The sequence below is a fragment of the Sinohyriopsis cumingii genome, unplaced genomic scaffold (assembly GCF_028554795.1).
Source record: "Sinohyriopsis cumingii isolate HCF-2022 unplaced genomic scaffold, ASM2855479v2 utg000160l, whole genome shotgun sequence".
In the NCBI taxonomy this organism is placed as follows: Eukaryota; Metazoa; Mollusca; class Bivalvia; order Unionida; family Unionidae; genus Sinohyriopsis; species Sinohyriopsis cumingii.
In genome coordinates, this window is record NW_028315873.1 from 9,115,197 (window position 1) to 9,141,980 (window position 26,784).

At 34.0% G+C, this 26,784-nt stretch overlaps 2 protein-coding genes across 10 annotated transcripts in view; one reads left to right on the plus strand and one right to left on the minus strand.

The window, feature by feature from the left end:
- Nucleotides 1-26,730, plus strand: part of LOC149774742 (uncharacterized) — a 37,566-nt gene extending 10,836 nt beyond the window's left edge. For 2 of the 6 annotated variants that reach the window (XR_016416730.1, XR_016416729.1), the window contains one exon: nt 19,066-21,858. The gene's annotated coding sequence lies outside the window, so the exon portion shown is untranslated. Of the gene's footprint in view, nt 1-9,654; nt 9,770-19,065; nt 21,859-25,656 lie in introns of those variants that run through there. The other 4 variants (XM_089944812.1, XM_089944815.1, XM_089944811.1 and 1 more) reach the window with 4 other exon arrangements.
- Nucleotides 1-26,784, minus strand: part of LOC149774743 (uncharacterized) — a 175,623-nt gene that overhangs the window by 3,094 nt on the left and 145,745 nt on the right. For 3 of the 4 annotated variants that reach the window (XM_089944807.1, XM_089944809.1, XM_089944810.1), the window contains 6 exons: nt 24,060-24,178; nt 17,879-18,039; nt 15,259-15,386; nt 9,568-10,143; nt 6,434-7,109; nt 4,257-4,320 (listed from right to left, as the gene is read on the minus strand). In XM_089944807.1, the coding sequence (XP_089800933.1) occupies nt 4,271-4,320; nt 6,434-7,109; nt 9,568-10,143; nt 15,259-15,386; nt 17,879-18,039; nt 24,060-24,178 (1,710 nt within the window). In that variant the 3' untranslated portion in view covers nt 4,257-4,270. The remainder of the gene's footprint in view (nt 1-4,256; nt 4,321-6,433; nt 7,110-9,567; nt 10,144-15,258; nt 15,387-17,878; nt 18,040-24,059; nt 24,179-26,784) is intronic. The other variant, XM_089944808.1, reaches the window with a different exon arrangement.

The window sequence follows — 26,784 nt, forward strand, 5'->3', positions numbered from 1 at the left end:
CTGGATATAAAACTGAATATAGAATTTGGAGGAATAAAGTTAATAAAATACAACGTCAAGCTAAACAAGTATACTAAAAAGTTAATAAGATGATACGTCAAGCCAAACAAGCGTACTAAAAAAATCCCAGAATGAAAATAGAAATAAACCAAATGCTGTCTGGAGAGTTCTTAAAGAGTTTGGAAGTGTAACAGTAACTTAATTTTTATCCCTCAATCAAGAGGGTATTTAGGCCATTAATCCAACTGACATCTCAAATATCTGTAATGATTTTTTCTTTCAAATTAATGAAAAACTCAAAGAACCCAGAACTATATATGATCATTTGTAACTCAAAAGATATGTGTTTAAAAAGTCCCAAATAATATAAAGTTTGAAATTCCTGAAATGAGTCCTGAATTTTCATTGAAACATATTCAAAAACTGGATGATTGTAAAGCTACTGGATTTGATATGATTGGACTAAGACTGCTAAAGGTAACTGCACCTGCAATAGTAGAGATTATAGGTTTCATTTGTAATGAACTTATTATTTCTAATAAATATCCACAGATAAGGAAAACTGCCAAGGTAACACCAATGCATAAAGCTGGAACAAAAGATGACCCATCTCTATTTTTCCTTCTTTGTCTTTCCAAATAAAAAAATCATGCACACGATTCATTTCTCAACTGTCTGAACATTTATAATCTTGTTACTGATAATCATCCTGGATTCTGACCATTCACTCATGTGAAACTACACATACATCTTTGATTGATAAATGACTGAAAGCATTAGATAAAGGAGAAATGGTAGGCACCATTATGGTTGATTTTCGTAATGCTTTTGATCTTAAAGGCCATGAAATTTTTCTTGAAAAACTAAATATCTATCAATGCAATGAAAACTCTATAAACTGGTTTACTTCTCACTTAACTGATAGAGTTGCAAAAAGTTCTTTAAGTGGTCAACTTTCTAAAAGAAAAAGTATCAATTGTGGGGTACAACAAGACACTATCCATGGACCTCTGTCATTCATTATATTTATCAATGACTTTACCTCTTAAGATAGAAACATCAATTTCTTCCACTGACCTCTATGCAGATAATACTATACTGTCTGAGATGGTTAAAACCAAAACGGTACTTGAAAATAATTTACAAGATGCTCTCAACAGACTTAAAGTATGGTGCAAGGAAAACAGTATGATCATAAATACAGAAAAAAAAAAAAAAAAAAAAGCCCTACTAGTTACAACACAACAAAAATGAGCAAGGTTAGATAGCGGCAAAATCCAGGCTCTATTTGACAATGTGAACCTTAATATGACCTCTCATGTCATAATTCTTGGTGTATTCATAGAAAACAATCTTGGTCTATTCACATTAAACATGTTTCAAAAAAGGTTAATTCTTATCTCTGGCTACTGAAGAAAATCAAAACATACATTCATCTTCAGTATCGGGTCATCTTTTATAAAAGTCATATTTAGCCACATCTGGACTATTGTAATATATTTTAGGGAAATACCAATAATCCAAACATAACAAACTTTTTAAGATTCCAAAAGAGGTCATGCCATATAATTCTAGATAAATGTATAGACAATTTCCAGAATGCAATGAATAATATAAAAATTGTAACAATACATGAAAGAATATTTATTAGAAAGGCAAAACTAATGTGGGGGCCCCGAGTGGTCTAAAGCACTGTTATGGATCACTGCCATCTCACCTTTGTCAGCGTGGGTTCGAGGCTAGGATTCAGCCAATGTGGGTATGTGAGAAAGCTTGCAAATAGCTTCTCGTGGGTCAGTGTTTCTTCCTGGGTTTTTTTCCCCCACCATTAATACTGGCCACCATGCACAGTCTATCATGTGCTGAAAAATGGCGTTAAACCCCACAACAACAACAAAACTAACGTATAAAGTTATACTATCCAGAAAAGCCAGTCCTGTCCATTTAAGTAAAGAAACATCTTTCATCAAATATATGCTGATGGTATTCCAAATTAAGGTCTGTTAGAAGTAAAAATTATACTTTACCAAGGCCAAAGAAGGAGTTGTTTTAACAAATGTTTTCAATAAACTGGTCCACTAGTATGGAACATCATTCCTAGTGACATATAGCAGGCTCCTAGCTATTCTCATTACAAAACCGATTACTCCAATAGATGAAATCTTAAGACAATCGAACAGATCTAGTAATATAAATACTGCCTGCTTTTATGTAATTTGGATCATTTTCACAGTTGATATCAAAGAAAACGTACTCAGAAACAAAGTCGATGTTGAAAAACCATGTTGGAACCAATATCAAGGTATGCATGTATCAAGGGGAAACCACCACTGTACTCGAATACCTTCTCTGTGTCGAGAGATGGCATTATTATGTAAGATGACTTTCACTGTCATCTGTATGCTGAAGAATGCTCTCATGGCCATGTAAGAAGACCTTCACTGACACCAGTATGCAAAAGATTGCTGTCATGGCCATGTAAGGAGACTTTCACTGACACCAGTATGGAAAGGTTGCTGTCATGGCCATGTAAGAAGACCTCCACTGACACCAGTATGGAAAAGATTGCGGTCATGGCAATGTAAGAAGACCTTCACTGACACCAGTATGGAAAAGATTGCTGTCATGGCCATGTAAGAAGACCTCCACTGACACCAGTATGGAAAAGATTGCTGTCATGGCCATGTAAGGAGACTTTCACTGACACCAGTATGGAAAAGATTGCTGTCATGGCCATGTAAGGAGACTTTCACTGACACCAGTATGGAAAGGTTGCTGTCATGGCCATGTAAGAAGACCTTCACTGACACCAGTATGGAAAAGATTGCTGTCATGACCATGTAAGGAGACTTTCACTGACACCTAAATGCATAAGAAAGTTATTAAGAACATGTAAGGAGACTTTCACTGACACCAGTATGCAAAAGATTGCTGTCATGGCCATGTAAGAAGACCTTCACTGACACCAGTATGGAAAAGGTTGCTGTCATGGCCATGTAAGAAGACCTTCACTGACACCAGTATGGAAAAGATTGCTGTCATGACCATGTAAGGAGACTTTCACTGACACCTAAATGCATAAGAAAGTTATTAAGAACATGTAAGGAGACTTTCACTGACACCAGTATGCAAAAGATTGCTGTCATGGCCATGTAAGAAGACCTTCACTGACACCAGTATGGAAAAGGTTGCTGTCATGGCCATGTAAGAAGACCTTCACTGACACCAGTATGGAAAAGATTGCTGTCATGACCATGTAAGGAGACTTTCACTGACACCTAAATGCATAAGAAAGTTATTAAGAACATGTAAGGAGACCTTCACTGATGCCAGTATGCAAAAGGTTTATGTCATGATTATGTACAAAGAGTTAGACCGACACCAGCATGCAAAAGATTTGTTGTGATTATGTACGAAGAGTTAGTGACACCAGTATGCAAAAGATTTATGTCATAATTATGTACAAAGAGTTACACCGACACCAGCATGCAAAAGATTTGTCATGATTATATACGAAGAGTACACTGACACAACCATGCAAAAGATTTATTTCATGATTATGTACAAAGAGTTACATCTACACCAGCATGCAAAGGATTCATGTCAGGATTATGTACAAAGAGTTACATCTACACCAGCATGCAAAGGATTTATTTCATGATTATGTACGAAGGGTTGCAGCTACACCAGCAAGCAAAAGATTCCTGTCATGATTATGTACAAAGAGTTACATCTACACCAGCATGCAAAGGATTTATTTCATGATTATGTACGAAGAGTTACATCTACACCAGCATGCAAAAGATTCCTGTCATGATTATGTACGAAGAGTTACATCTACACCAGCATGCAAAGGATTCCTGTCATGATTATGTACAAAGAGTTACATCTACACCAGCATGCAAAAGATTTATTTCATGATTATGTACAAAGAGTTACATCTACACCAGCATGCAAAAGATTACTGTCATGATTATATACCAAGAGTTACATCTACGCCAGCATGCAAAAGAGATATGTCACAACTAAGTACAAAGAGCTACACTGACACCAGCATGCAAAAGATTTATGTCATCATTATGTACAAAGAGTTACACTGACACCAGCATGCACAAGTTTTGTCACGATTATGTACGAAGAGTGACACCAACACCAGCATGCAAACCATTTAAGTAATGATTATGTACAAAGAGTGACACCAACACCAGCATACAAAACATTGCCGCTCATATACATATTACAGACAGCAAACTGACCTTTCTCTTCAATGCTAAAGCTTCTCAACAGCCTCCATGGCAATCCGAAGCTTTTCTTTTGCATCTGAAATGAAAGAAGAGTTACGTTGCTCTCTTGGTGTAAACTCAGATTAGCTGCTAAATTATAATTTTGTTTAGCTGTTTGTTTCCAATGCCCAGCATTAAAAAGAACAGCAATAAAAACCCATTTACATGAGCTTCCCACTTTCTCTCTAAGCATGATTATCTCACATGTATATCACTTGCAAATTTATTTAGCATTAAAATGGATTTGTAACAAAATGTCCAACCTCCTGTCTGAACAATATTGTACCCCTCTATTATCTGACTTGCAAGCATCAGTATTAAAGTAAATGGGTTCTCACTGAACACAATATCCAACCCGTGTTGTGATCAATGTTACATCTCCTGTTTATGTAACTTGCTAGCATTAGTATCAATATAATGGGTTGTGTGGAACACAGTTTCCAACCTGTGACATGACCAAGCTGTATTTCTCATATATGTGACTTGCAATAGTTTCAAGCATAAAAAATAATTCACTTGCAGAATTACAACTTAACAATTTGTGATGATGAATTTTCTTCTCTTTGTGGACACCAAGATGTTTTTCCCTTTTGCCTCTGAAGCATAACTTTACAAAGAGAATCGGTGAGCAAAATGCACATATAATTATAGCTGTTCCTTCCCCATCTCCCTTCTCCCATACAAAAGCCAGTAAGCAAAATCCACATATAATTTTAGCTGTTTCCCCCATATCCATTTTCCTCACACAACAGACATGATAGAATTAAATTCATCAATAAGTAGAAATGACTGTTTGGTGACAGCTGCAAGTTAGAATGGAAAACTTATCAAGTCATGGAAACACAAGGATTGGTTCACATGCACATCCTTGAACATGACTGAAATCTGCCAATAACTGTGAATCAAGTTGCCATATCAGGGCTGTGTCATATACCGCATCTAGCTGCAAGCTAAAATCGGCCATAACTGTTATACAATCATGACACAGGGTGTGGTCAATATGCACATTGACAGTACGTGTTTTAACATGTTCCAAGATTAACAGAAAATTAATAAATACTAAGAGCAGTTGTGTTTGCAAGATTTTGTTACAGTATTGCATCAATCAACATGTCACAGGGGAGATAAGTAACACAAATCAGTGAAATAGTTATAATATTGAATCAATCAACATGTGAGATTGTGAGGTAACTAACAACAGTTATGGGAATAGTCATTGGTAAAGCTGTAATATTTAAGGTTAGGGTTAGAAGACAATTGTATACACTCATCTATAAAATGAGTCCAACTGCAGACCCAGATCAGTTGTCCAATAACGCACCAGCAGAGCTGGGTCTGTGCAGCTTGTTAGGAGTAATCAGTACAACAAACAACATAGGCCATGATCTGCAGGTGCATTCTGCTATGACAGATTTGTGTCTTTGTTCTTTGCAGTTTAACTAAATATATACAACAATTGAGGCGATTTTTTTCTAAAATTAAAATCAGTCTGAATACTGAGTCAACAATGTCTTCATGTTGACTTCTTCCATAAGCAGAACAATATCAAGTTAAGAAAAAATAGAAAGAAAACATGCAAATGTTTGTTATGCTTGCTGTAATTATTTTTAAAAGCTGTCACTGGCATACAAATCCATGACATATATTTTATTCATTCTCTTGGATTTGTAAATGTTTACTGTCCATTATGATAAAAAAGGAGAAGGGAAATGTACATCAAAATAATAACACAATTTTCATTTCAAATGTGCATGTATTGATTTGAAATATCAATAAAGATAATGATTATTGTAGCACTGGAACTTTAAAAATATTAACATTCATCTTGGTGACCCACTTAAAAACAGCATGGCAACCCAGTTTTGAGAACCAATGACCTATATAATTTTCATCAGGAACCATGGATCTCAGATCAATTGGTATTGGGTAAGGTAGTTCTTCCTGAAGCCATGGGTCATCTCCTAACCAATTAGCAAAGAGAAATCACTGATATGCATAAAAATGCTGACTTCCCAGTCAAAAAGATGATGCTAGTACTTTCATGCTGCTAGATATGTAGATAGGTAAGTAGGTAACTAAATGTAGATAGGTAAGTAGGTAACTAAATGTAGCAGAAAATGATACCTCAGAAATAGTTGCTAAAAATTTACCTTCTACTTGTTTTTTATACTCCTGGAATTGTCTCTGAAGCTGATGGGCTTCTTGTGGGGTGATGGCCTGACATTTACGTTTCTCTAACTGTACTCGGTAATCCCGGACTCCAATAGCACTTTCAATGTCATTAAGTACATTATCAATTTTCTGCCAGTAATCCTTGAACTCGGTGTCACTAATCTTGCCATCCACGGAATGACCACTAACTTCATTCCTAAATAATCGGATTCTTTCCACACTGGCTCCTAGACTAGTGTCCCTTGTTGGTTGATCAACTGGAGGTTTCCCCCAGCCTGAAGTTGGAGCAGGAACTGAACTTACATTTCGTATCATTGTATATAGCAAAGAAGTATCAAACTGGTCCACAGTTCCTGTAAACCGACACTTGATATCTGGGAAAACAACATCATGTTGGTTCTTGTTCAGCAATTTCTTGCTGGTCAAGTTGGGTTTATTGGCCAGGATCACTTGATAGATGTTGGCATAGGTTACTGGTACCTGGCTGATAAGAATCTCCCTCAAAGCATCGGCACAAACAGTTGTCAGTGCATTACAAAGACGGGCATGGTTGATGTGCTCCTGGGTAATAGGTGCATCAGCATCATCTTGACCTTGACCTCCTTGGTCCTGTTCAGAGCCAGATGACTCCATCTGCCCTGCTTCCTGTTGTTGCTAAAGGAAAGAAGTAAAACCATTTCAATTGTAGACAACGGCAACTGCATCACACCAGGATTTCTTTTTCACACAGCACACAAATTACTATACTGATATAAGTTTAACTTAATGGAAAAGTCCATATAAGAAAATCATGATCATGCTATATCCCATGCAAAATTGAACATGAAACTTCTTTACATGACTTTTGCTTTTCAGCTAGAGAATTATATTAAAAGTAACTTTGCAGGAGAAACAAATAATGGAGCTTATTCATGTCTGGATTCTATAAAAGTATATTTGTACACATGCTTGAAGATGGTTACAATCTATTATTGCCAAATTGTACATGTGTTCACATTTCATCAGGAGAGAACATACAACTGCATCCTATTTATTTCTGGATTATACAATTCACTATCATCCTTTATTTCAACAAGCAGCAAGTGTTGTCCACTAACATGTTACTGTATCAGATATTTCTTGCAGAACTTTATGCAATTTACTCATCTCAGTCAGAACTCAAATACTTGCTTCTGACCACAATTTAGATATATAGATATATACTCTTCAGTTGTCTGTACCTTTAAAAGAAAGATACTTATTAGAATCTAAAAGACTTCCATCTAGGATAGATTTTTGTGAAGACTAGTTGCTACTACTTTATGAAAAAAACTAATGATTACCTAGTCATTCACAAGAAATAGACTTAGCCTACTTTTATGCATCAATGACATTTCACCTTCTTCCAATCAGCAATGTACAAATGAGCACAGTGTTTGATGCACATGCTTACTGTACAAATGAGCAGTGTCTGATGCAGATGCATACTGTACAAATGAGCAGTGTCTGATGCACATGCTTACTGTACAAATGAGCAGTGTCTGATGCAGATGCATACTGTAAAAATGAGCAGTGTCTGATGCACATGCTTACTGTACAAATGAGCAGTGTCTGATGCACATGCTTACTGTACAAATGAGCACATTGTCTGATGCAAAAATGAGTACATCTTGTCTGAAATGCATTATCGCAGAATGCGTATTGTACAGTTGTAAAACTTAAGACGTCATCTATACGTGTGTATTCTTATCACCAATCTGTTAAAATTTGTACTTTTCCTTTCTACAGCTGCAGATCAGCATCATCTGCATGGGATGCTTCCTGACAAATTTCTGTAGTCATTTCTGAAATGTCTTTGAAAACTTTTTTCGGTTTTAATATTGTTGACCATATATGGTCACAAATAAGAACCATTTGAACCAGTCTGAAACTCCTTTATACTATGAGACTCTCTTTTAAAATTTAATTAAATTCTATTGAGAAGTGGTTTTAAGGTTTCTCTATTTTTATTAATATCAGCCATGTATGAAAGTTAATTGCCATCATTTTTACAAAAGTGAAAAACTTTTATGCCAGGATGCGTCAAAATTTTTTGGCAGTTTCTGACAAATTGAAAATACCAGTTGTTAATTGATGTAATGCTATACCAAAAAAAACAAAACTTGGCTTCATGACCAGGGGAGGTCACATGACCTTATAGCCAGTGGAGGTCACTTGGCCTTATCGCAAGGGAAAGTCACTTGTGTTATTCATGCCTATAAACTATATTTTTCTCTATAACAAATGTCTGGCTTCATGCTTTTTGACAAAGTAACAAAAGTAGATACAGTAGTGACCAGGCAACAGAAGTCTGGCCCATGAAAACAATCCAAGAAAGCAACCATGGCTGATGCAATGGTATAAGCAAAGTGTCTTGACACCTGGGCTGATGCAATGGTATAAGCAATCGTCTTGACACCTGGGTTGATGCAATGGAAGAAGCAAAGTGTCTCGACACCTGGGATGATGCAATGGTATAAGCAAGTGTCTTGACACCTGGGCTGATGCAATGGTATAAGCAAGTGTCTTGACACCTGGGCTGATGCAATGGTAGAAGCAAAGTGTCTCAACACCTGGGCTGATGCAATGGTATAAGCAAAGTGTCTCGACACCTGGGATGATGCAATGGTATAAGCAAGTGTCTTGACACCTGGGTTGATGCAATGGTAGAAGCAAAGTGTCTCGACACCTGGGCTGATGCAATGGTAGAAGCAAAGTGTCTGGACACCTGGGCTGAATCTGATTATCTGATCATCCTGTATTCAGAGAAACAAAAGTATTTGCATATTTTCCCTGTAATACCACTCTACTAAGTATATATATATATATATATATATATATATATATATATATATATATATATATATATATATATTATATATAACCTCAAACTGAAAAAGATAACTTTAACATTTTAACAAAATATACTGGTTGTACTTTATGTTTTGACTTACTCATCTCAATCTGAGCTAAACAGCTTCATAGCCCAAATAATTCCAGTGCTCATTTCTATGTTAAGGGCAAGGTATTTGCAACAATCTGATTTGCTTCTGTTTTAGGCAGATCTCAAAAAGACAATCTTGCTTGTACTCACCTGACCTTCAAACCAAAACTTCAAAAACTTGTTTGACTCAATTATGTTGTCATGTAAGTCACAGCATACTTCTGAATTCTCTTTCAGCAGGGACACTGGGATAAGGCTGTTGACGCTTTCACCATTGTATTCAGGGCACTGTATAAACTCCTCAAGCTGCAGGCTATGACCCAGGTATCCAATGATTTTGTTGAGTACCTTGACAATAAACTCTCTCACCTCAATACACAGCTTGGAAGATGGAGTCTTGTCTGTGATCCCCTTTCTTGTCACTCTCATGGATATGATGTAGTCCCAAAAGTGCAGGGTCAGTTTGTGGTAAAGGTCAAGTTGAAAAACACCGCAGCCACAGAAGATCTGATTCTCAAGTGTTGTCTTTGTCTTCTTTGTTGCTAGTGGCCAGTGAGCAACACAGGCAGCAAGAAGTCGGTGGAAAATTGGTGCTGGAAGAAATTTTCCAGTGAAAACATAGCACATGACTGATGAGCTCTCCATCTGAGGATGAGGTTCTGGGCAGATAATTTCTCTGGGTGGTTCCGCATAAAGCATGCATGGGGCGAAGAAGTAATTCACCTCCTGACAAATGAATGGATTAATTAACAATGAGGATATCTGGCAGTGATATTAATGGAATCTATGTTGGGGTTTGCACCAAGACCAAAAAGTACAAGTCAAGGGGTTACATTATTTGTCTTCCACAAGGCTCTGCTGAGTGGGGAGTTAAATAATGCAACCATGCAAATAGGATTTTTCCTTGTCTATATACAAACACCGACAGATTATTTTCCCACCCAATTTTGGTTAATTAAATTAAAATAATGCTTCATGTTTGCAATATAGTTGGTAAATTTAACACATATTAATTAGGTAAAATTATTACCACTCACTTTAACAGCCACCAGGACTCGTCCTCTTTTATCAAAACATGAGTAAATATCTAATTAGAATCTCGCTATATACAGAAAATAGTAAATAAAAAAAACAATTATAAATGTTCTGTATTGGAAGTATTGCACAACACGGTATTGTTTATAAATACCACACATTAATACAAATATGTTAATGAAGGCAATGGGTGACCTGTTGACTCTAAGTACACAAGTTCTATGCATGAGTGAGAAAGTAGAAACATAAAAACATGTCATATTATTACTGTATTATCACATTTAATCATTTATGGATATCAAAAGAAAATAATAAGTAAAAATATCTTCTATACTGCTGACATTGAAGTTTCATCAGTTCTAATTTGGAAATTGTTCTTTGGTTGGCAACATTATAATACTGTGCAGTACAGTACTGGGTACACAGTCCTAAATAAGTGTATGGTGACTGTAAGGAGATTAGACAGTCCTAAATAAGTGTGTAGTGACTGTGAGGAGATTAGACAGTCCTAAATAAGTGTGTAGTGACTGTGAGGAGATTAGACAGTCCTAAATAAGTGTAGTGACTGTGAGAAGATTAGACAGTTCTAAATAAGTGTAGTGACTGTGAGGAGATTAGACAGTCCTAAATAAGTGTGTAGTGACTGTGAGGAGATTAGACAGTCCTTAATAAGTGTAGTGACTGTGAGGAGACTAGACAGTCCTAAATAAGTGTGTAATGACTGTGAGAAGATTAGACAGTCCTAAATAAGTGCAGTGACTGTGAGGAGATTAGACAGTCCTAAATAAGTGTGTAGTGACTGTGAGGAGATTAGACAGTCCTAAATAAGTGTGTAGTGACTGTGAGGAGATTACACAGTCCTAAATAAGTGTAGTGACTGTGAGGAGATTAGACAGTTCTAAATAAGTGTGTAATGACAGTGAGGAGATTAGACAGTCCTAAATAAGTGTGTAGTGACTGTGAGGAGATTAGACAGTCCTAAATAAGTGTAGTGACTGTGAGGAGATTAGACAGTCCTAAATAAGTGTGTAGTGACTGTGAGGAGATTAGACAGTCCTAAATAAGTGTAGTGACTGTGAGGAGATTTGACAGTCCTAAATAAGTGTGTAATGACTGTGAGAAGATTAGACAGTCCTAAATAAGTGTGTAGTGACTGTGAGGAGATTAGACAGTCCTAAATAAGTGTAGTGACTGTGAGGAGATTAGACAGTTCTAAATAAGTGTGTAATGACAGTGAGGAGATTAGACAGTCCTAAATAAGTGTGTAATGACAGTGAGGAGATTAGACAGTCCTAAATAAGAGTGTAATGACTGTGAGGAGATTAGACAGTCCTAAATAAGTGTGTAATGACTGTAAGATTAGACAGTCCTAAATAAGTGTGTAATGACTGTGAGGAGATTAGACAGACCTAAATAAGTGTGTAATGACAGTGAGGAGATTAGACAGTCCTAAATAAGTGTGTAATGACAGTGAGGAGATTAGACAATCCTAAATAAGTGTGTAGTGACTGAGAGAAGATTTCTAATACAAGATTTTCTTGGAAAATATTAGATTTTCTGTCCTGGAAATATGACAAGTGTTGCAATTACTACTGCAATGATTTGGTACATGGAAAAGTTCTTGTGGAATAGTGTGTGGACAGATGAATGAACCACTCAGGTTGATAAGTGTAGGAGTTTTCATTTGCTATCACATTGTTATCTGTGATTCAAGTGGGGCAGATTGGAATGTTTGACAAAGTATGGGGAAAATAGTTTGAAGTAAATACATGTCTGGTTGTAGCTGGCTTGGCTGTACAATATGCCTACTGGGTACAACACAGTGTGCAGTGATTGAGGAAATTTCTAATTCATGACATTCTTGCAAATTTATATTTTCTGTCCTGGAAATATGGAAAGTGTTGTTATCACTAGTGCAATGATTCACTACATGGAAATGTTCTTATGAAAAATAGCATGTGGATTGATGAATGAACTACTCTGGTTGCTAAGTACAGGTGTTTACATTTGCAATAACATAATTAGGTTTGATTAAAATGGGGCATATTGTGGTGTTTGAAAAAGTAAGAAACCAGTCTGACATAAATATTTCTGTTTTTCGCTGGATTTACAGAATTTCTATAGAGAGTTTAGATTTTTGCCACCAGGGATGTGTATTACATGTGTCTGGAGCTCCATCAAATAGCTTGACGTCATGTGCATGTGTATGTCTTTCTCTCAATGCTCTGTATGGTGAGTTAACAAATTTGCTTATGGGTGATGTTCTTTATATAATAATGATAATAATAATAATAATAAAAATAACCTTATTTAAAGAGGGTAACACAATTAGCTAAGAACTAATCAACCTTGAGGCCCTCATACAAAGGAATTTATTCAATTTATCTGCATATATCATGGTTTCCACACTTTTCTAAATACAAATTTCCAGGTCTTTTCCAGGCTTTTTTCCAGGATGAAATTAATTTGTTCAAGGTTAACATATGACCATTACTGAATAGAACTAAAGAACATTTTAGATTATAAAACATGCATTTTCCACATCTGAAGATGTTTCTCTTTCAAGAATCTCCAAAACATGTCAGTAAGGATGATCTGTATAAAACTACAAAATGAGTGAAACAAAACAAATCTGACTATATTCCTATAAACTGGCATTTAAAACCATTTTAATGTACAGAATACAAATTCTAACTTTACTTTTCTGACCTGCATTATGTTGCTACATGGAAACAACAGAATGAGCATAAATTATTTGTTTCCTTTCAAACCTTTATTCATAAGAATTCTAGAGCAATATATGTGCATGTTATACAAAGTAAACATTTCCTATTACAGTATGAAAAACCCCCAATAATTGCAAAGTATTAAAATCTTGTAACAACAAAAATTTTAACCCTGATTTTGTGTGTGCCAATAAAATCTCAAACAAGATTTTAAACCAACCTAAACTCCTTAAGATTTGGTAAACAAAAATTCCACAATTTAAAAACATTTACAAAAGGGTCGATTTAAATTTTGACAAAAGACCTTCAAAATTATATACTGTTGTATAAACATGGGCTGAATTTTCTGTAAAATCAACTTGTCTTCTTGTAGTTCAATAAACCACTCCCAAACCTGTATTGATACATGGGCTCTTATCGTTTCTTAATATATAATAAAAGGGACGACAATTTCCCTTTTCTCCTGCGGTCCATTTAAAATCTGAAACCAATGCTTCAAGCTACATGTCACTGTATAATAATTTTGCACCAACGATCAGCTCAGAGATTCAACATTTTTCTGATCTGGGTTTCCTTTGAATATTCCAACCCCATTTTTCAACTTCGGACATTTAGGATGGAGTGTGGGTTCAGAGCAGTTACATATAAAAAATTTGGAATCTGCCACCATCGTAATATAGCTTATCAGCGGGCCTAGCAAAGTTAAACTGTTATATCAAGTTATACCTGCATGAAATCGACAGGAAAATTATTTATTTTCTCAAAAACGGCAATTATTATAATTGTTATGTCTTTAATCCGCTGAAAGACTAGATAAAACTCAGCATAAATGAATCCTGATCTGGTATTTGCCATTTGCAATAATAGTCACATGACTTCACAAATCTCAAACAATGACATCGGAAGTTCAATAGTCACGTGATATCAACAACAAACTCCTTTTCAAAGTCGTTGTACAAAATTTCAATTATATTAAATGAAAGTCTGATACTTTTTGTAAAAACCAGAAAACACATATAATTCTCAACATTTCTATTTCGAGAACAACTACAAGAAACTTGGCCAGTCTTATTCATCAAGCAGAGTAGTCTCGTTCCTAGCTTCGTATGCTCCCTGCGTGAGAGACCACATGTTTACGTGTTAGTCACGTGATACAACAAAACTCTGGAAGTTGGTCTTGGAATAAATAGAGAATTTTGTGCTCTTTCGTTTTTGTATTTTTAATACAACCAGTATAAAACTTTCATTTAATATTTTTCTACAATATTTGAAAATGACGGTTGTGAGATTATGTGTGCTCGTAAGACTAGCAATCAAAATCATTAGTATCAGCTCAAATTTCATCAACGCATTAGTTTTATCGTCTTTCAGCAGATTAAAGACATACAGATTTTAATACTCACAGTTTCGGAGAAAATAAATAATTTTCATAATGACTTCATGCAGGTATAACTCGATTTAACAGCGTTTAAGTTTGCTAGCCCATCTGCTAAGCAGATATGCTTTTACATCACCATGTTGGCCTCTTATGGTGCTAGACTGGGTTTCATACCTTCCATACATAAAAGATACGGATATCGAGCTATCTGTGAAACAAAAAGTCTACTATAGACGAATCTAACCCACTGAGCGTTTGGATTGTCTCAACAAATATATGTATGGCAAGCACCAAAATAATCCATACTGCAACCTCCTAATATTCTGGTTTGAACTCGATTTATTTAACTCGTGATCAGTTCAGTTACTGCTCAATTGCGTAATTGTTTCGGGCGTCAAGTTGTGGAGGAATATTCTTGGGGGAAAAAATTATCGTTTCTCCCAACTTTTTCCCAATTTCCAGGTAGCATGGGAACCTTGCAGGCAAATCTGATCCATAGAAAGATCCTTACTTATATCTTATTGACCTGTATCATGACTCTCTACCCAAGTGACTCAATTCTCTTGCTGCTCCTTCCTTATGACTGATTATGACTAACTGATGGGGGAGTGGGTCATGACTCATTCTAACCCAACACTGAGCTGTACAATTTATTGTGGACTCTTTAACTGGAAGAATACGCTTTATTTATAATTAACTGACCTTGATTTCTGATGCATCATCGATGTACAATTTTGGCTTGGCAATGATGTTTAGCTCCTCCATGAGCAGCAAAATGTGCTCCTTGTTGTCATGGAGATCTGCATTCTTGTCTTTTGACCAGAAAGCATCTTGAAATGAGAAGAAAATAACCGTTACACATGGAATATAACTAATTGTATCATAAATATTCAGTGTGTGAGATAATTATGAAGTATAATAAAGTCTTTCAGCAAAACTGGAAATGTAACCTTTCTGATCAGATATGTAATTGAAAAGCAGTATGATCTAGTAATTTCACTTGTCAGTCATATTTCTCTCCATACAAAAGCAGTATGATGTAGTAATTTCATGTGTCAGTCATATTCCTCTCTAAACAAAGGCAGTGAGATTGTAATTTCATGTCAGTCATATTCCTCTCTATACAAAAACATTATCATCTTGTATTTTCATATGTCAGTCATATTCCTCTCTATACAAAGGCAGTGCGATTGTAATTTCATGTCATATTCCTCTCTATACAAAAGCAGTATGATGTAGTAATTTCATGTGTCAGTCATATTCCTCTCTAAACAAAGGCAGTGAGATTGTAATTTCATGTCAGTCATATTCCTCTCTATACAAAAACATTATCATCTTGTATTTTCATGTGTCAGTCATATTCCTCTCTATACAAAATCATTATCATCTTGTATTTTCATGTGTCAGTCATATTTCTTTCTATACAAAAGCAGTATGATGTAGTAATTTCATGTGTCAGTCATATTCCTCTCTATACAAAAGCAGTATGATGTAGTAATTTCATGTGTCAGACATATTCCTCTCTTTACAAAAGTGGGGAGGACATATTCCTCTCTATACAAAAGCACTGCTCCGGTGGCCTAGTGGTTAGATCGTCCGCCTCGGATGCGGGAGGTCGTGGGTTCGATCCCCGGCCGAGTCATACTAGAGACTTAAAAAATGGTACTAACAGCTGCCTCGCTTGGCGTTCAGCATTAAGAGGTTAGTGTTAGGACTGGTCGGCCTGGTGTCAGGATAATGTGACTGGGTGGGACATCATGCTACATGTCTGCGGCATGATGCCCCAGTGCTAGACATCACTATAAACTACCACATTGCAGACATCGTAGCGATGTGACTGAAAAATTGTTAAAGCTACGTTAAAAATCAAAATCACATCACATCACTCTATACAAAAGCATTATCATCTTGTATTTTCATGTGTCAGTCATATTTCTCTCTATACAAAAGCATTATCATCTTGTAATTTCACGTGTCAGTCATATTCCTCTCTATACAAAGGCAGTGAGATTGCAATTTCATGTCAGACATATTTCTTTCTATACAAAAGCATTATCATCCTGTACTTTCATGTGTCAGTCATATTCCTCTCTATACAAAAGCAGTATGATGTAGTAATTTCATGTGTCAGTCATATTTCTCTCTATACAAAAGTATTATCATCTTGTATTTTCATGTGTCAGTCATATTTCTCTCTATACAAAAGCATTATCATCTTGTATTTTCATGTGTCGGTCATATTCCTCTCTACACAAAGTCAGTATGATGTAGTAATTTCATGTGTCAGTCATATTTCTCTCTATACAAAAGCAGTATGATGTAATTTCATGTGTCAGTCATATTTCTCTCTATACCAAAGCAGTATGATGTAGTATTTTCATGTGTCAGTCATATTTCTCTCTATACCAAAGCAGTATGATGTAGTATTTTCATGTGTCAGTCATATTTCTCTCTATACAAAAGCAGTATGATGTAGTAATTTCATGTGTCAGTCATATTTCTCTCTATACAAAAGCAGCATGATGTAGTAATTTCATGTGTCAGTCATATTTCTCTCTATACAAAAGCGTTATCATCTTGTATTTTCATGTGTCAGTCACATTCCTCTCAATACAAAAGCATTATCATCTTGTATTTTCATGTGTCAGTCATATTCCTCTCTACACAAAATCAGTATGATGTAGTAATTTCATGTGTCAGTCATATTCCTCTCAATACAAAAACGGTATGATCTTGTAATTTCATGTGTTGTTATCACTTTCCATTTGCTAGCCACTAGATGGACCAAGGTTGATCAGGTTTTTCTATTCAGTAGATGGACAGATGGTGATCTGATTTTTTTATTCGTCAGATGGACCAAGGTTGATCAGGTTTTCCTATTCAGTAGATGGACAGATGTTGATGTGATTTTTTTGTTCATTAGATGAACAGATTTTGATGTGATTTTTCTATTCATTAGATGGACAGACGTTGATGTGAATTTTTCTGTTCAGTAGATGGACAGATGTTGATGTGATTTTTCTGTTCAGTAGATGGACAGATGCATTCAAGATAGACTCAGGACCATACTGTAAATTCATTGTCTTTCACAAAAAAGCTTACATCACATGAAGCATTTACATACACATATATGCTCAAGCAAAACCAGAATGGCAGGATTATAATTTCAAGCTTGTTCTCTGACTTGATGGGGACATGTAAGGAAAAGTCAGATTTATGAAAGCATGTTTGATATTGCACTGTTACATTAATATGAATATTTAATTTAGAGGAAGTCACATTCTGAAAATGTCCAACAAGGTCAAAATTATTATATTCATACCAATGAGTTCTGGATACAATTTTCCATCCTTGAATTCATACCACTTGGCTGAGACAGACGGAGTATTTCTCAGGACAAACATCTCTGCTGTGATGAGGGACTTGAGGGCATTAATCATCCATTGTGGTTCCAACACAATCTTCTCCTTCAATAATTCTGTGCTGTAAAAAATCAGTATTACCAACAGATTACCATATTCTACTGTGTTTGCTGTACACTTGTATAAGCTTTAGTCTCATAACAACACTGATTTCCAACACTGTACACTTGTAGAAACTAGTCTCATAACAACATTATTAATTGTACTGTATTTGCTGTACACTTGTATAAAGTGTAGTCTCATAACAATGATTACCAAACTGTAGCCTTTGCTGAAAACTTGAATAAACTCTCATCCCATAAAAGCACTGATTACCCAACTGTACTGTGCTTGCTGTACACTTGAATAAACTGTAGTCTCATAACACTGATTATCAATCTTTACTGTGTTTTCTGTACACTTGAATAATGGTTGTCTCATAATAAAACATTACCAATCTGTACTGTGTTTGCTGTACACTTGAATAAACTGCAGTCTCATAACAAAACCGATTATAACAAAACTTTACTATGTTTGTTGTACACTTGAATAAACTGTAGTCTCACGACAACAATGATTACCAAACTGTAGTGTTTTCTGTACAATTCAATAAAAGGTAGTCTCATAACAACACTGACTATGAACCTATTGTGTTTGCTGTACACTTAAATAAACTATAATCTCATAACACTGATTACTGAAACTGTAGTGTTTGCTGTACAGTTGAATAAACTGTAGTCTCATAACAACACTGAGTACCAAACTATAGTGTTTGATGTACACTTGAATAAACTCCAGTCTCATAACACTGATTACCAAACTGTACTGTGTTCACTGTAAACTTAAATAAAGTGTAGTCTCATAATAACACGGATTATCAAACTTTATTGTGTTCACTGTATACTTCAATAAACTGTAGTATCATAGCAACACTGATTACCAAACTACAGTGTTCGCTGTACACTTGAATAATGGTAGTCTCATAACAACACTGATTACCAAACTGTACTGTGTTTGCTGTACACTTGTATAAACTGAAGTCTCAAAACAACAGTGATTACCAAATTTACTGTCTTTCTATAAATTGTATTCATAACTTTGATTTCAGACCTAATCTACCAAAATGGATATCGTACTAAAGTATGATATATAAAGGATCATTGACAGGTCATGGTTTCCACTATGACTGGGTGTCCAACCTAAAGCATGATACATAATTGAGGGTGTCCAACCTCAAGCATGGTATGTAAGGGAGGGTGTCTAACCTAAAGCATGGTATGTAAGGAAGGGTGTCTAACCTAAAGCATGGTATGTAAGGAAGGGTGTCTAACCTAAAGCATGATACATACAGTATCAATGACAGTTCATAGCCTCCACCATAAATGAGTATCTAACAATTAAAATCTTGATGACAATAATAAAATCACATTTTCTTGTCCAAAAATAATTGTTATCTATGAAAGCAGTTTAATTTGGTTTGTAATTTATATGCAATTAAAATTACACCAATATTAAACTGGTTTTCCAAAATGTTATTGCTGTTAGTTATATATACTTAAGATCATTTCATTTCTACTGGAACTGTACAGGCATTAGTAGGCAATTGTTTAAATTATGTCTCTCTTCTTCAATAATTTTGTAAAACCATTAATCAGAAAAGTTACCACATTAGGCTTGGGTAATGCTGCTAATGAGGTTATTTTCCACATTAGACATGGGTTATACTGATAATTAGGTTATTTTCCACATTAGACGTGGGTTATACTGATAATTATGTTATTTATCACATTAAACATGGGGTATACTGATAATTAGGTTATTTATCACATTAGACATGGGGTATACTGATAATTAGGTTATTTATCACATTAGACATGGATTATACTGATAATTAGGTTATTTATCACATTAGACATGGGTTATACTGATAATTAGGTTATTTATCACATTAGACATGGATTATACTGATAATTAGGTTATTTATCACATTAGACGTGTTATACTGATAATTAGGTTATTTATCACATTAGGTTTGGGTAATGCTGGTAATAAGTTTATTTTCCACATTAGGTTTTGGTAATGTTAGTAATTAGGTTATTTACATTAGACTTGGGTAATGCTGGTAATTAGGTCATTTATCACATTAGGATTGGGTAATAATAGTAATTAGGTTATTTACCAAATTAGGCTTGGATAATACTAGTAATTCAAAACATCTGCTCTGAGAGAAATAAAGTTTTAACAATATGTTACATTAAGTATATTTAATGTAATACTAGTACATATTATTCACCACTGGTAGCAATTTATAACTTGAACAGATATGATATATAATGTATATTTAATGTAGTACTAGTACATATCATTTGCCACTGGTAGCAATTTATGACATGAACAGATATGATATATAATGTATATTTAATGTAATACTAGTACATATCATTTGCCACTGGTAGCAATGGCTAACATGAACAGATATGATATATAATGTATATTTAATGTAATACTAGTACATATTATTTGCCACTGGTAGCAATTTATAACATGAACAGATATGATATATAATGTATATTTAATGTAATACTAGTACATATTATTCGCCACTGGTAGCAATGGCTAACATGAACAGATATGATATATAATGTATATTTAATGTAATACTAGTACATAACGTTCACCACTGGTAGCAATTTATAACTTGAACAGATATGATATATAATGTATATTTAATGTAATACTAGTACATATCATTTGCCACTGGTAGCAATTGCTAACATGAACAGATATGATATATAATGTATATTTAATGTAATACTAGTACATATCATTTGCCACTGGTAGCAATTTATAACATGAACAGATATGATATATAATGTATATTTAATGTAATACTAGTACATATTATTTGCCACTGGTAGCAATTTATAACTTGAACAGATATGATATATAATGTATATTTAATGTAATACTAGGTCATATCATTTGCCACTGGTAGCAATTTATAACATGAACAGATATGATATATAATGTATATTTAATGTAATACTAGTACATATCATTTGCCACTGGTAGCAATGGCTAACATGAACAGATATGATATATAATGTATATTTAATGTAGTACTAGTACATATCATTTGCCACTGGTAGCAATTTATAACATGAACATATATAATATATAATGTATATTTAATGTAGTACTAGTACATATCATTCGCCACTGGTAGCAATTTATAACATGAACAGACATGATATATAATGTATATTTAATGTAATACTAGTACATATCATTTGCCACTGGTAGCAATGGCTAACATGAACAGATATGATATATAATGTATATTTAATGTAGTACTAGTACATATCATTTGCCACTGGTAGCAATTTATAACATGAACAGACATGATATATAATGTATATTTAATGTAGTACTAGTACATATCATTTGCCACTGGTAGCAATGGCTAACATGAACAGATATAATATATAATGTATATTTAATGTAGTACTAGTACATATCATTCGCCACTGGTAGCAATTGCTAACATGAACAGATATGATATATAATGTATATTTAATGTAACACTAGTATATATTATTCGCCACTGGTAGCAATGGCTAACATGAACAGATATGATATATAATGTATATTTAATGTAGTACTAGTACATATCATTTGCCACTGGTAGCAATTGATAACATGAAAAGATATGATATATATATTGTATATTTAATGTAATACTAGTACATATCATTTGCCACTGGTAGCAATTGCTAACATGAACAGACATGATATATAATGTATATTTAATGTAATACTAGTACATATCATTTGCCACTGGTAGCAATTTATAACATGAACAGATATGATATATAATGTATATTTAATGTAATACTAGTACATATTATTTGCCACTGGTAGCAATTTATAACATGAACAGATATGATATATAATGTATATTTAATGTAATACTAGTACATATTATTTGCCACTGGTAGCAATTTATAACATGAACAGACATGATATATAATGTATATTTAATGTAATACTAGGTCATATCATTTGCCACTGGTAGCAATTTATAACATGAACAGATATGATATATAATGTATATTTAATATAATACTAGTACATATCATTTGCCACTGGTAGCAATGGCTAACATGAACAGATATGATATATAATGTATATTTAATGTAATACTAGTACATATCATTCACCACTGGTAGCAATTTATAACATGAACAGACATGATATATAATGTATATTTAATGTAGTACTAGTACATATCATTTGCCACTGGTAGCAATGGCTAACATGAACAGATATAATATATAATGTATATTTAATGTAGTACTAGTACATATCATTCGCCACTGGTAGCAATTGCTAACATGAACAGATATGATATATAATGTATATTTAATGTAACACTAGTACATATTATTCGCCACTGGTAGCAATGGCTAACATGAACAGATATGATATATAATGTATATTTAATGTAGTACTAGTACATATCATTTGCCACTGGTAGCAATTGATAACATGAAAAGATATGATATATATTGTATATTTAATGTAATACTAGTACATATCATTTGCCACTGGTAGCAATTGCTAACATGAACAGACATGATATATAATGTATATTTAATGTAATACTAGTACATATCATTTGCCACTGGTAGCAATTTATAACATGAACAGACATGATATATAATGTATATTTAATGTAATACTAGTACATATCATTTGCCACTGGTAGCAATTTATAACATGAACAGATATGATATATAATGTATATTTAATGTAATACTAGTACATATCATTTGCCACTGGTAGCAATTTATAACATGAACAGACATGATATATAATGTATATTTAATGTAATACTAGTACATATCATTTGCCACTGGTAGCAATGGCTAACATGAACAGATATGATATATAATGTACATTTAATGTAGTACTAGTACATATCATTTGCCACTGGTAGCAATTGCTAACATGAAAAGATATGATATATATTGTATATTTAATGTAATACTAGTACATATCATTTGCCACTGGTAGCAATTTATAACTTGAACATATATGATATATAATGTATATTTAATGTAATACTAGTACATAACGTTCACCACTGGTAGCAATTACTAACATGAACAGATATGATATATAATGTATATTTAATGTAATACTAGTACATAACGTTCACCACTGGTAGCAATTACTAACATGAACAGATATGATATATAATGTATATTTAATGTAATACTAGTACATAACGTTCACCACTGGTAGCAATTACTAACATGAACAGATATGATATATAAAGTATATTTAATATAACATGGGCAAATAGGATACATAGAAACAATATCAATCTCACCTGAAGTAGAGGATTGTACCAATTTCATGTTGGAATCGAAGAAACACTATCAGTCTCACCTGAACTTGAGAATTGTACCAATTTCATGTTGGAACCTAAGAAACAATATCAATATCACCTGAACTTGAGGATTGTACCAATTTCATGTTGGAACCTAAGAAACAATATCAATATCACCTGAACTTGAGGATTGTACCAATTTCATGTTGGAACCTAAGAAACAATATCAATCTCACCTGAAGTAGAAGACTGTACCAATTTCATGTTGGAATCTAAGAAACAATATCAATATCACCTGAAGTAGAGGATTGAACCAATTTCATGTTGGAATGTAAGAAACAATATCAATCTCACCTGAAGTAGAGGATTGTACCAATTTCATGTTGGAATCTAAGAAACAATATCAATCTCACCTAAGTTGAGGATTGTACCAACTTCATGTTGGAATCTAAGAAACAATATCAATCTCACCTGAAGTAGAAGATTGTACCAATTTCATGTTGGAATCTAAGAAACAATATCAATCTCACCTGAAGTAGAGGACTGTACCAATTTCATGTTGGAATCTAAGAAACAATATCAATCTCACCTGAAGCAGAGGATTGTACCAATTTCATGTTGGAATCAAAGAAACAATATCAATCTCACCTGAAGTAGAGGATTGTACCCATTTCATGATGGAATCAAAGACACAATATCAATCTCACCTGAAGTAGAGGATTGTACCGATTTCATGTTGGAATCTAAGGAACAAATCCAGTTCATCTGTGGATATCGGAACACCTCCTGCTTGGTTCATGTTTTCCAACAGACTCCGAGGAATCACCTGTAGACACAAAAATATATTTAGTGCAATGGGATTTTTTTTGGTTACTTCAATACTTACCTTTTCTTTGTACAAAGTTCATTTTGTTGTTGTGATTTTCATCTGAAATAAAATATAATATGCAGAACAAATTGTCTTTTTTATGACCAGATTATGCATCTTACAGTGTTACAAGTGTATCATTTATTTAAAACAAGTTTTCCTTCATATGACCAGATTATGCATCTTACAGTGTTACAAGTATCATTTATTTAAAACAAATTGTCTTTGATATAACCAGATTATGCATATTACAGTATTACAAGTATATCATTTATATAAAACAAATTGTCTTTGATATGACCAGATTATGCATATTACAGTATTACAAGTAAATCATTTATTTAAAACAAATTGTCTTTGATATGACCAGATTATGCATCTTACAGTATTACAAGTGTATCAATTATTTAAAACAAGTTTTCCTTCATATGACCAGATTATGCATCTTACAGTGTTACAAGTATCATTTATTTAAAACAAATTGTCTTTGATATGACTAGATTATGCATATTACAGTATTACAAGTGTATCAATTATTTAAAACAAATTTTTCTTGACAAGACCAGATTATGCATCTTACAGTATTACAAGTGTATCATTTATTTAAAACAAATTGTCTTTGATATGACCAGATTATGCATCTTACAGTATTACAAGTGTATCATTTATTTAAAACAAATTGTCTTTGATATGACCAAATTACACATCTTACAGTATTACAAGTGTATCATTTATTTAAAACAAACTGTCTTTGATATGACCAGATTATGCATCTTACAGTATTACAAGTATATCATTTATCGAAAACAATGTTGTGTTCTGGTTTCAGTAATTTTCATTGGTCTCAGTTTTTAGAGCATTATATTTGAAAACAAAAGGCATGTTTACTGCCATCTGAAATCAGGGATTTTCAAAGTTTGTAGGTATTTCATTTTGTTGTTATTGTTGTTGTTGTTGTAGGGCTTAACGCCATTTTTCAGCACAAGATAGGCTATACATGGCGGCCAGTATTAATGGTGGGGGAAGAACCCGGAAAACCCCCGGAAAGAACGACCGACCCACGAGAAGCTACTGGCAAGCTTTCTCACATAACCACATTAGCCGAATCCGAGACTCGAACCGACTCATTTTGTTGATTAACTGCTAAAAAGACCCAAAATGAGAAAATACAGAGGAACACAACTATTCTGACAACACACAATCCTGTTTCTATGGTTAAAATGCTACCACCTGCATGAACAAGAATCAAACACTTGTCAAGATTTATCTTTTGTGCTCATGATGAAAGGGACTACACTACACTAATTAGTTACTAAAGTATATTAGTGCTAACTTCAAACAATGTCTATAAAGATGCATGATTAGTCAGTACTTCTTGATATATATGGCATTAATTCAGTCACTCAAGAGTTGTATAATTCAATTTTCATCCCCAGTGGTTGAGATGACGTAGTGACTCCACATGTAAAATCAAGCACATAACCAGCCGCTCCTTTCAAAATACAACTGGCAGACAGTATCAAGAATTGTCAAGTGTAGAGCCTCTCAAAGTACAAAGATGGTAACTTTATTGAATGATCCAATGTCAACCACTAGATTTTACAAAGAGGACAAACTACAAAACAGACTTAAAATCACACTTCAACAAATGGCATAGAAAATAGCTCAAAGAAAATGCTGGGGAAAAGGATGACATAACTGGTGAAGATCAATACTATAGTATTGGACTCTGAAACAAGTGGATTCATGCTCAACAGCAGTTTATGGGAAAATGTGTGAAAGCTTAATTATCATTAGCTCTGATAATTCTGGACCTGTTTAATTCAACAATCCAGGATTATATTCCTGACAAATATTTGCTTGTACAACAAAGAGTTAATTGACATGATGCTCATCTGGTTTCATTTTCTTTCTTCTTTATGAAAATCAGTTAAGAGTGAGTTTGGTACCTTGCTGCAGTTAGTGTGTATACATAGCGTTTCATTGGGAACTGAGCAAGAATCAAAAGTTCTTAGTATTTTCAATCCATATGCTCATTTGGATAAAACATACATGGAGGAAATGAGGCTTGCCTTCAGTAGAAATAAAAAATTGACATAAACAATACTAATTTGTGTAAATCAGTATCATCTATTATTCTTGATTTCATTTTCAGTAATACTAGTGTTTGAATATTATATGAGTAGTCAGACTTGGTCAATGTAAAACCTTTCTCAAACAGATAGATTGTGCATATGGCATGGACAAGGGTTCTTCCAATTAGAAAAGGCAAACCAAACAATAGTGTCAAGTTCAGAAGTGTGCCATAAGCAGAAAGCAAAGTTTCAATTAAATTGTGTTTCTCCTAGAATACTTACCCAATCACAATACATTAGGAATATTTGTCTACTACATTGCAAATCCAGCCCTACTGAAAGATGAAAATGATTTTATTTTGTCTCTCAAATAGACAAAGGGCAACAACTCTTGCCCATTACCTCCACTTGCCCCTGCCAGGTGTTGCTAATCTTTTTTGTTGTTGTCGTTGTTGTTATAGGGTTTAACGCCATTTTTCAGCACAAGAT